Source organism: Heterodontus francisci, chromosome 45 (genome assembly GCF_036365525.1).
Source record: "Heterodontus francisci isolate sHetFra1 chromosome 45, sHetFra1.hap1, whole genome shotgun sequence".
Taxonomy (NCBI): Eukaryota; Metazoa; Chordata; class Chondrichthyes; order Heterodontiformes; family Heterodontidae; genus Heterodontus; species Heterodontus francisci.
In genome coordinates this window covers 11,382,117-11,393,858 of record NC_090415.1, presented here as the reverse complement: position 1 = coordinate 11,393,858, position 11,742 = coordinate 11,382,117, and the positions used below count along the sequence as shown (strand labels likewise).

The window sequence follows — 11,742 nt, the reverse complement described above, 5'->3', positions numbered from 1 at the left end:
CAGCAATAGGTTTGCAGCATCACTCAGCACCGGTTCTTGCTTCTGTGCTTGCTGGGGCGTGGACTTCTCTCTTTCTGCTTCCCTTGCTGTTTTCTTGACCGTAGTCTATCTTCTCCTTCTAAGTGTGATAACGATGTTCCGTGGACCCCTCTGTAAGTGCCGACAATGTCCTGTAACACCCTTTCTTTTACCCTTCTTTGGGTGCAAGGATGTCACCATATTAGCTTTAAATTGTTCGAAGTATCCTAATTGGACCAGGTTGACATCATTGTTTGACCCTAGTTAGTTAATGGTTCAATCTACACACATTACAGATACTTCCTGTTCCTTTCTATTTTAACAAGGATACTAAAGGTCACATTCTTGCTGATAGAAGCCATTTTGATTTTGCAATTCCACAGTGTCCTATTTATCTCATCTCACCCCCTGTAAGAATGCTGTGGTCTTCAACCTATCTCTCCCATTGTTCTTACATAGAGGTTTTAACGGACTATAGCCTTGTAATGTCATTTCATAATGAAGCAAGCATTAGCTCAAACAGACTGTAATATATTGATGTACATAGCATACAATTAGTCCTATTATTTTAGCTGTCCTTATTATTCACAAAGGCAAAATATGTCATGATCCATCACCCCCACATTGTGGGCCCCCTCCTGCTGCACGACTTTTCTTTCCTTTTTGTCGTGACTCAGTGCATCATCCACACAGACACATCTCTCAACATGGCATTTTGACATATTTCTGTGAAGATGACCGTCATGCTTTGCCATCCAGCCTTGATATAGCAGTTCTTGCATAAATGTAAGCCATGGAAATGCTCTAACCTTTACACAGAGTATAGCAGTGTTCAGGTGATACAGAAAATCCAGTGAATTGGACAGAGACAATCAGTTGATCTCTCAAAGTCTCTTAGTTTTATGCTCCTATCTATACTACTTACTCCACAACTATTCTTTTACACCTGAAAAGCTTGGATAGATGACTCTGGATTGTGTTCTGTAAGTAAGGGGTTGTTCTCCTTAGAGAAATGGAGATTGAGAGGAGATTTGATAGAGGTGTATATAAGTTAGACAAGGATAACCTGTTCCCATTAGCTGATTGTACAAGGACTAGGAGACACAGACTGATGGTTTATGGCAAGAGATGGAAGGGAATGTGAGGAAGAACTTTTTCTGTTTTACCTGCTGGACCTCGCTGTCCACAAGTGTGGTGGAAGGAGAGACAATCAATGATTTCAATAAGAAACTGGATAAACACTTGAAGGAAACAAACTTGCTGCAGGGCGACGCTGATCAAGCAAGGAAGTGAATCTGATTGGATGTTGAGAATATTTTGTAAGCTTTCTTTCTGAATTTGCATTGACATTTTTAAGCTGCAAAATTCCACAGCACACTTGACCATCAACTTTAAGGGAGAAGAACATAATGTTGAGAATATTTGTCGACTTCAATTTAGTCATAGCTTTTCATTTGTCACATTCTGTAGCAAGGTTGCAGAAATATATTTGACTGCGAGTGGGCATTGCGATGACCGGGAATCTAATCTGGGTCAATTGTTTGGAAGGCAGATATACTCACCACTATACCAGCATCGCTGGCATACATGTAGCTCGTCATTTATACAGTATACACACCAGAGCTCATTGGAACTCAAATGTCATTTCAACCATTTCAATCTGCACCTTAACACCACGTTCATGTTCCCATTGGAGGATAGAATCATGGAATGGTTACATCATCTCCTAGAAACCGAAAAAATTCTAACAGGACTGGACAGACTAGATGTAGGAAGGATGTTCCTGATGGCGGGGGAGTCCAGGACCAGGGGTGACAGTCTAAAGATAAGGGGTAAGACATTTAGGACTGAGATGAGGAGGGATTTCTTCACCCAGGGAGTGGTGAACCTGTGGAATTCTCGACCACAGAAAAGAGTTGAGGCCAAATCATTAAATAAATTCATAAGAGAGTTTGTTGCACTGGATTCGGGCATTTAGATGCCCATCAGATGAAATGCATTTTAATTTACTCTGGTCATTTGTGGAAGGCTTTTTTTTTACAATTCGACCCGGGTTCAGTTCTGGGTACTGCCTGTGTGGAGTTTGCAAGTTCTCCCTGTGACCGCATGGGTTTCCGCCGGGTGCTCCGGTTTTCTCTCACAGCCAAAGACTTGCATTTTGATAGGTAAATTGGCCATTGTAAATTGCCCCTAGTGCAGGTAGGTGGTCGGAGAATTGAGGGAAGGTGGAAATGTGATAGGGAATATGGGATTAACGTTGGAATAGTATGGTTGATGTGGTTGATGGTCGGCACAGACTGGGTGGGCCGAAGGGCCTGTTTCTGTGCTGTATCTCTCTCTGACTCTATGTACTACTAAAGCGTGTCTTTTAGTTCTAAAATGAGCGCCGCTTATGTCTAAAGGGATCAAAGGATACGCGGACAAAGCGAGAACAGGGTACTGAGTTTGGATGATCAGCCATGATCGTATTGACTGGAGGTGCAGGCTCGAAGGGCCGAATGATTTACTCGTGCTCCAATTTTTCTATGTTTCTATTATATTAGTTATTCGTCGTGTCAAGGCCGGCTCTCAGCAAGACCTCCTCCACCGACCCGCCTTTTCTCCATTGCTCTGCAGTTTTGTTTTATTCTTGATATAATTATCCAATTCTGTTTTCAGGGTCTCGATTGAATCTGCCCCCAACACACTCGATGTTATTCCTCTCCAATTTCAGATATTTCTGAAGGAATGGGAATATTCTTGCATGACTCACTTTTAGCCAGTAGATGGCATCAGTCTACAATCATTTGGATCTTGTGATTTGTGTACACACATATCGACCGCAATGGGTCTGCTGCTGCCCGGGGAGTTCTCCAAGCACGCCGCCTTGGCAGGGACAAAAACACTGACGAATTATCCCAGTTCCTTGTAAATCTCCACAATGTACAGAAATAAAACACGAAACGCAACATCTCTTTTAAAATTCGCCTTCAGCTTCTTTGAAACAACTGCTCTGAAAAATAAACTGACCCTGCCCGGAACTGAGTTTGGCATCAGATAACACAACGGCTCTTCAAAGAGACATCAAATTGGCAAAAGATAGAGCTGTTATCTCTTGTTGATTCCAGCACATAAACGTCTCAGAAGGATTTGACCACCCTCTTTACTGTCCACTGACAACTCTCGAAGCAGAGTGACCCAGATTCCTTTGTCTCCATATTGCAGCTGGGAATTTCAGGACCTTGCAGTTCTCAGTGTGAGAGCAGTGACACCATTGTATACAAGTCATTTTATCAGAGTAGCTCATTTTAGAACTCAAGACACGCCTTAGTGGTATATAAACGGTAGAATTGTAAAAAAGCCTTACAAATATGGCGAGAAAATTAAAATGCATTCCATCTGATGAGCAGATAAAAGCTTGACTCCAGTACAATTCATACCAACACAAAATAACGCGAACAGTATAACATTACCGTCTCTCAGACAGTAACCAGCCCTTTCACAGATGAAGTGGGTGGCTCTGAAAAGAGCCTTTGGGTTCGCAGATTCAAATCAGGCAGCTTCACTTGCCCTTCGTGCTCTGAGCGCTGGTTTTCTTGGGCAGCAGCACAGCCTGGATATTAGGCAGCACTCCGCCTTGTGCGATGGTCACCCCTCCCAACAGCCTGTTGAGCTCCTCGTCGTTGCGGACGGCCAGCTGCAGGTGTCTGGGGATGATGCGGGTTTTCTTGTTGTCCCGGGCCGCGTTGCCGGCCAGCTCGAGGATTTCAGCTGTCAGATACTCGAGCACAGCAGCCAGATAGACCGGGGCTCCGGCACCCACCCGCTCAGCATAGTTGCCCTTTTTAAGGAACCTGTGAACACGGCCCACCGGGAACTGTAGTCCAGCTCGGGAGGAGCGGGACTTGGCCTTGGACCGAGCTTTACCACTGGTCTTCCCTCTTCCAGACATTTCCACAATCTCACAAGCACTTTCACGAAGAATGTTGAGATCCGCCCACATTCCTCCTCCTTGTACCTTCTGGAGGAATGGAGTGGTGGGCACTGCTGATTGGTCACTCTGCTCTGTGCTCTTCATGTAACCAATCGGAGAGCTGCTGAATTCACCAATCAGGAGACGCCAAGGAGATGAGGGCGGAAAATAACGGCGCCAAATTGTCAGACTGCAACCGATTTTTCAAATTTGAAAAGCCCGCCAATATATTGGGGCGACTTCAATATAGAATATTACATTTATAGTTCTTTTTTTACGGTTAAATAAATAAAACCTTTTTCATATTGTGTTATTCTACATTTGGTAACAAGTTCCAGATTGGCTTTTACATTCTGACATCTATTCGGGTTTACTCTCTGTCCTTTTTGAAACCAGCGAGCAGAAAGTCTCTTTCACAACATTCTCCAACCGGGCACATTTCATGTCAATTTTCATAATAATACCGCATCACTGATGAACGATTGTTTGATATTCGTGGGAGACAACAGCGGAGTGTAGATTTTCAGTGTCAGGTGTCAGCGTGTGAGACGGAGGGTTCCGACACCACCGGGGGTTCTAGATAATGTAATTATTAATTTCTGAGGTCAAACTTGAACTAGGGAAATAAGTGACTGCGAACTGATGTATGTGCGTTAAATCAGCTTTTATTGTCGAAATACAGAAAAGGGGCCGAATATGAACACGTCCGAGAACAAACCTCACAAATGGTCAGTGGTCAGTAATTTATGTACGGGACATTATTAGTTAGAGACAGAAAGATCGCACGGGCAGTGAAACTGCATTAACCAGAATCTATGGGAGTAAAACAGAGATCACAAAGGCAAGGACACTTGATACATAAATCAATATAAGTCGATACTATACAGATAATGTTGTAGCTTTTTCAGAGAAGTTGTGGGTGGCTCTTAAAAGAGCCTTTTTGTGTTTTGGGTGTGTTTCAGTACATTGCGGATATTTACTTGGAGCTGGTGTACTTGGTGACCGCCTTTGTACCTTCCGACACGGCGTGTTTGGCCAGTTCCCCGGGCAGCAGCAGGCGCACGGCGGTCTGGATCTCCCGGGAGCTGATGGTGCTGCGTTTGTTGTAATGGGCCAGGCGGGAAGCCTCACGCGCGATTCGCTCGAAAATATCATTCACAAACGAATTCATGATGCTCATTGCCTTGGAGGAGATGCCGGTGTCAGGGTGAACCTGCTTCATCACTTTGTACACGTAGATGGAGTAACTTTCTTTCCTGGATTTTCTCCGTTTCTTGCTGCCCTTTGCTGGCGCCTTCTTCAGAACTTTCTTGGCGCCCTTCTTGGAAGGTGCTGTAGTTTTCTTCTCGTCAACCATGATCGCGATCAACTTCAGACACAGAATAACAGAAATTTCGCTCCAAGCTCGCTTTTTATAGACATCCCCTGAACCCTATGCAAATAAAGGATGGGAGAAGGCCATGTTCATGATTGGCTGGTTTACAATGATGTCACTGCCTGATGTTCTGTATCTATCTGATTGGGTATCTAAAGTAACCAATCACATTTTGTGCTTCTCACAGCCACAAACTGTCGCAGCAGTCAGATCGTCCAAACCCCTTTGCCCGCCCTTATCCATCTCCATCAGTGACTTTCTGAGTCCCTCTTCCTCATCAACCATTTCTATTTTGCTAGTACGAACTCGTCTCTTTTTTCACTCTACGTATAATTTCTCTATAGTTCCCTTCCTTATCAGGATGTAGCGCCCCTCTGTACTTCCGTCCATCAACAGGACCGAATCGTCCAGTATAGTGGGGGTCAGAGTGGGGCAAATGCGAGCATTGAAGTGCAAGTCCTTATCTCCATGTAGCGTGCCAAATAAGGTTGGTCAGCTGCAGTCACAAGTAACCACATGAAAGATTTATATGACAGCGCTTCTGATATGTCTTCCTTTTTCCTCAACCGAGGATACCCTTGTCCTCACTTTCCACCCCATCAGCCTCCACATCCAAAGAATCATCCTCCGCCATTTCTGCCACCTCCAGCGAGATGCCATTACTAAATGCATCTTCCCCTCCCTTCCCCTGTCAGCATTCCGAAGGGATCATTCTCTCCGCAACACCCTGGTCCACTCCTCCATTACCCCCACCACCTTGTACCCTTCCCACGGCACCTTCCCCTGCAATCGCAGGAGGTGTAATACCTGCCCCTTTACCTCCTCTCTCCTCACAATCCCAGGCCCCAAACACTCCTTTTGAGTGAAGCAGCGATTTACTTGTACTTCTTTCAATATGGTATACTGTATTCACTGCTCACAAAGTGGTCTCCGCTACATAGGCCCTTTGGCCCACTGTGTCTCTGCCTCCCATCAAGTATGAATCTATTCGAATCACATTTTCCAGCACTTGGCCCATAGTCTTGTATGCTATGACATTTCACGTGTTCATCTAAATCCTTCTCAAATGCTATGAGGGGTCCTGCCTCTACCAGCTCTTCAGGTAGTGTGTTCCAGATTCCAACCACACTCTGCGTGAAATATTTTCTCCTCAAGTCCCCTCTAAAACTGCTGCCCATTACTTAAATCTATCTCCTAGTTATTGATCCCTCCACTGAGGGAAATGTTTTCTTCCTATCTATACGATCAATGTCCCATGTAATTTTGTATACCTCAATCAGTTCCCCCCTCAGCCTTCTCTGCTCCAAGGAAAACAACCCAAGCCTATCCAGTCTCTCTTCATAACTGAAATGCCACAGCCCAGGAAACATCCTGATGAATCTCCTCTGCATGCTCTCCATTGAAATCACGTCCTTCCTTTGGTGAGTTAACCAGAACTGTACACAGTACTCCAGCTGTGGCCTAACTAGCATTTTATTCAGCTCCCTCATAACCTCCCAGCTCTTATATTCTATGCCTCGGCTAATAAAGACAAGTATCCCATATGCCTTCCTAACCACCTTATCTACCCGTGCTTCTGCCTTCAGTGATCTATGGACAAGTACACCAAGGTCCCTCAGACCCTCTGTACATCTTAGGATCTGACCATTCATTGTATATTCCCTTGCCTTGTTGGGCCTCCCAAAATGCATCACCTCATATTTTCGCACTTCTCTGGATTAAATTCCATTTGCCACTGCTCCACCCATCTTACCAGACCATCTATATCATCCTGTAATCTAAGGCTTTCCTCCTCACCATTTCTGACACCAATCTTCATGTCATCTGTGAACTTACTGATCATATCTACTACATTCACGTCTAAATCATTCATGTACACTACAAACAGCAATGGTCCCAGCATCAATCACTGTGGTAGACCACTGATCACAAACTTCAACTCACAAAAACAACGCTCGACCATCACCCTCTGCCTCCTGCCACTAAGCCAATTTTGTATCCAATTTACCAAATTGCCCTGGATCCCATGGGCTCTTACCTTCTTAACCAATCTCACATGTGGGTCTTTATCTAAAGCCTTACTGAAGTCCATGTAGATAACATCAACTGCCTTACCCTCATCTACACATCTAGTCATCTCCTCAAAAAATTCAATCAAGTTTGTTAGACACGATTTTTTTTTCAAGTCACCTCCTCACTCTGCTTATTATTCTTATATATTTTTATTTAATTACCACCTCCCCTCCCCCCCCCACCCCCCCTGACATTTTCTATACTCCTCTAGGGCCTCCGCTGTTTTCTGCCCTAAGCCTCTTTTTTTTTCCGTTATCCAATCCTCTATATCCCTTGACATCCAGGGTTCCCTGGATTTGTTCATCCTACGCTTCACCTTTATGGGAACATGTTGGACCTGAATTCTCATTATTTCCTTTTTGAATGACTCCCACTAGTCGGATGTAGACTTTCCTATAAGTAGCTTCTCGCAGTCCACTTTGGCCAGATCCTGTTTTATCATTTTGAAATCGGTCTTACCAAATTGAGTACATTTATTTCTGGTCCCTCTTTGTCCTTTTCCATAACTACCTTAAATATTACTGAGTTATGGCCACTATCCCCGAAATGCTCCCCCACTGACACTCCTACCACTTGTCCGGCTTCACTCCCTAGCATTAGGTCGAGCACGGCTCCTTCTTTTGAAGGACTTTCTACCTGCTGGCTCAAAAAGATCTCCTGTATGAACTGAAGAATTCTGCATCCTTTAAGCCATTTGCACGAAGACGATCCCAGTTGATATTGGGTAAGTTGAAATCCCCTACAATTATTACCCTATTATTTTTACACCTCTCTGAGATTTGCCTACATATCTGCTCCTCTATCTCTCCCTGACTGTTTGGAGGCCTGTCGTACACTACCAGCCAAGTGATTGCCCCCCTTTTTGTATTTATGTTCTACCCATATGGATCATTTGAGGAATGTTCGAAGATATCATCCCTCCTTATACAGTAATTGACTCCTTAATCAACAGTGCACTGCCACCTCCTATTTTATACCCTCCCCTGTCATGCCTGAAGTTTCTAGACCCTGGAATATTGAGCTGCCAGTCCTGCCCTTCCTTCAACCATGTCTCCGTGAAAACAATAATATCATATTTCCATGTGTTAATAAATGGCCTCAATTCATCTACCTTACTGGTAAGATTCCTTGTGTTAAAATAGATGCAATCCAGCCTTGCATTGTTAGCTTCTGTCTTAACAGGTCTGCATTTTCTCTGCCTTCCAGACTGACTCAGTTTCTCTTCTATATTTGACTGTGCATCAACCCTTACTGCACGTCCCCTCTGTATCCCACCCCCTTGCCAAATTAGTTTACAACCACCACCCACCCCCCTCCCCCAAAACCACGTGCAAACCTCCCAGCAAGGCTGTTGGTCCCGATCCAGTTCAGGTGCAATCTGTCCAACTTGTACAATTCCCACCTTGGCCAGAAACCGACCCAGTGATCCAGGAAATTAAAGCCCTCCCTCCTGCACTATCTCTTCAGCCACACATTCATCTGCTCTATCCTCCTATTCCTATACTCACCTGCACGTGGCAGCGGGGGTAATCCAGCGATTACAACCTTTGTGGAAACCTTTTCTTTAATCTGCTACCTTGCTTTTGATGTTCATGTTGCATGACCTCATCCCCTCTTTGTGCCTGTCAGTTTCTGGTATGGAATAAAGATCTTTACTCTGTACCTGCTAGTTGCTGGCAAGTGATTGTGACATCAATCCATATCTGTCAGAGTGTGATGTTATTTCAGATTTTACTCTTCAGCTGTCAGTTTCTGACATGTGAATATGGATTTTCCTCATTCTGGTCACTTACTGCAATGTAAGTCACTCCTTTATTCTGTGCCTGTCAGTTTCAGGTCTGGAAGAAAGATTTTTTTCATTACCTTTTATAATCTGGCAAGTGAATGTGAGATCACCCTGTTTCTGTCAGTTTGTGACATATTACTGTGACTTTTACTCTTCACTTGTCAGTTTCTGATACGTGAATGTGTATTTTATTCTGGGTCCCTGTCAGATACTAAAATGCAAGTATGTATTCTATTCTGGTCTTGTTTGTTACTTGTAATTAATTGGAGTGTTTACTCTTGATCTGTCAGTCTCTGGAATGTGAATGTGGCTCTTACTCTGTGTCTGTCTGTATTGGATTTGCCAGCAAGTGTTTTTCTTTCCTTTCTGTTCCTGATATGTGAATGTGAATTTTACTATGTACCTCTCAGTTACTGGTATGTGATTGTGGTTTTATTCTGTCTCCATGAGCCTATGATTAATGATTGCAGCTTGTGTCCAAGGCATGTCAGTATCTTGTTTGCACATGCCCATTCTTATGTGCATGTTGCTTTATGGGAAATGACTATAGGATTTACTCTTTTTTCTGCCATATTACTTCTATGGCTTCAAGGGCTGGTCAGAGACTGGGAATTCTATGATGAGCAACTCATGTCCTAACTTAGTTTAGTTTAGAGATACAGCACTGAAACAGGCCCTTCGGCCCACCGAGTCTGTGCCGAACATCAACCACCCATTTATACTAATCCTACACTAATTCCATGTTCCTACCACATCCCCACCTGTCCCTATATTTCCCTACCACCTACCTATACTAGGGGCAATTTATAATGGCCAATTTACCTATCAACCTGCAAGTCATTGGCATGTGGGAGGAAACCGGAGCACCCGGAGAAAACCCACGCAGACACAGGGAGAACTTCCCAAAGTCTTTCCACCACCTACAAGCCACAAGTCAGAATTCTGATGGATTACTCTCCACTTGCTTGGTTGAGTGTAGCTCTAAAAACACTGAAGAAGCTTGATACCATCCAGGACAAATCAGCAGGCTTGATTATCTTACCATTCACCAGGTTATGCATTTACTCCCTCCACCCACCAGTGCACACTGTGTCCCATCTAAAAGATGTACTGCATCAACCTGAGGAAGTACCGTACAACAACACCTTCCAAACCCATGACATCTGCTACTGACTGGAACATGGGCAGGAAGCTTATGAGAACATTACCACCTGCAATTTCATCTCTAGTTTGCACAACATCCTGACTTCAAAATATAACACCATTCCTTCATCATCACTCAGCCCAAATTCTGGAACTCCCTGCCAATCACCACTTTTATGAATGACATTCATTCTGTAGCTGTTCATCAATGGTACAGTCTGAGTGCAGAACGTATTCTGCATCTGCCACTCTGATGGACAGGATCTGTTTGTTTATTTGTAAGGAACAATGCAGGAGCTCTTTCACACCTAGATCTGTCCAAATATCTGTCCCTCTTTGTATGGTATGTGTGTGAGGGATTCATTCTTTATCTCAGAATGTGGAATGTGACTATATTTATCTCTGTCACTTACTGATATGTGCATGTGCACTTTTCACTCTACCTGCCAGCTTCTGATGTGAGTGGATTTTTTTATGTACCTGTCATTTACTGATGAATTGAACGGTGGTTTTGGTTTGAATCGCTCACTTTCTGTTACGTGAATATGAGTATTCCTTCGTACTTGTCAATTACTGGTATTGAAGTAAGATCTTTAAGCTGCACCTAATACAAAGCAAAATACTGTTAATGCTGGAAATTGGAAATAAAAGCAGAAAATTCTGTAAATACACAGCAGGACTGCCAGCATCTGGAGAGACACAAACAGAGTTAGCCTTTCAGGTCAATGACCTTTCATCAGAAAGGTCTGTCCTGATCAAAGTTCATTGACCTGAAATGTGAACGGAATTTCTCTCTCCACAGGTGCTGTCAGACTTGCTGAGTATTTCCAGAATTTTCCATTTTCATTTACACTGTACATGGACATGTACATTTTCTGGCAAGTGAATGTGGGATCAATATTTAACCTTTCAGTTCTGATATGCAAATGAGGGTTTTACCCAGCATGTTGTCAGTTCCTGCAGTGCAATTATCTGATTTATTCTGTAACTTTATGATTGTGGTAATTGATTGTGGGTTTGACCCTACACCTACCAGTCTCTGTAATGTGAATGTGGCTATTACTCTGTATTTATCTGTGTACAATTTGTGAGTGTGTGTTTTCCTCTCTGTGTCTGTTTCTGACATGTAAATGTGGATTTTGCTATGGACCTCAGTTACTTTATGTGTATGTGTTTTATTCTGTTTCTGTCCATCTGTCGTGAGTGTAATATTTTCCCTGTACCTATCAGCATCACACTTCTTTGTATGGCCATTATTCTGCACTTGTTGGTTTATGGTAGTGCTTGAATTACTCTTTCCCTCTCATTCCCTGATATGCTACTGTAAATTTTCCTCTTCACTTGTCAGATTCCACTCTGTGATAATGTTGTTTCTCTGTCTGTCTGCGTCTGGTA

The 11,742-nt window shown here is 43.5% G+C and overlaps 1 protein-coding gene across 1 annotated transcript; it reads right to left on the bottom strand.

Moving 5' to 3' along the window:
- Nucleotides 1-4,665: 4,665 nt before the first annotated feature.
- LOC137356298 (histone H2B 5-like) lies at nucleotides 4,666-5,355 on the bottom strand. Its single transcript, XM_068022172.1, has one exon. It carries the CDS (start codon nucleotides 5,325-5,327, stop codon nucleotides 4,947-4,949), a length of 381 nt encoding a protein of 126 aa, XP_067878273.1. The 5' UTR covers nucleotides 5,328-5,355; the 3' UTR covers nucleotides 4,666-4,946.
- Between the last annotated feature and the right edge of the window lie 6,387 nt (nucleotides 5,356-11,742).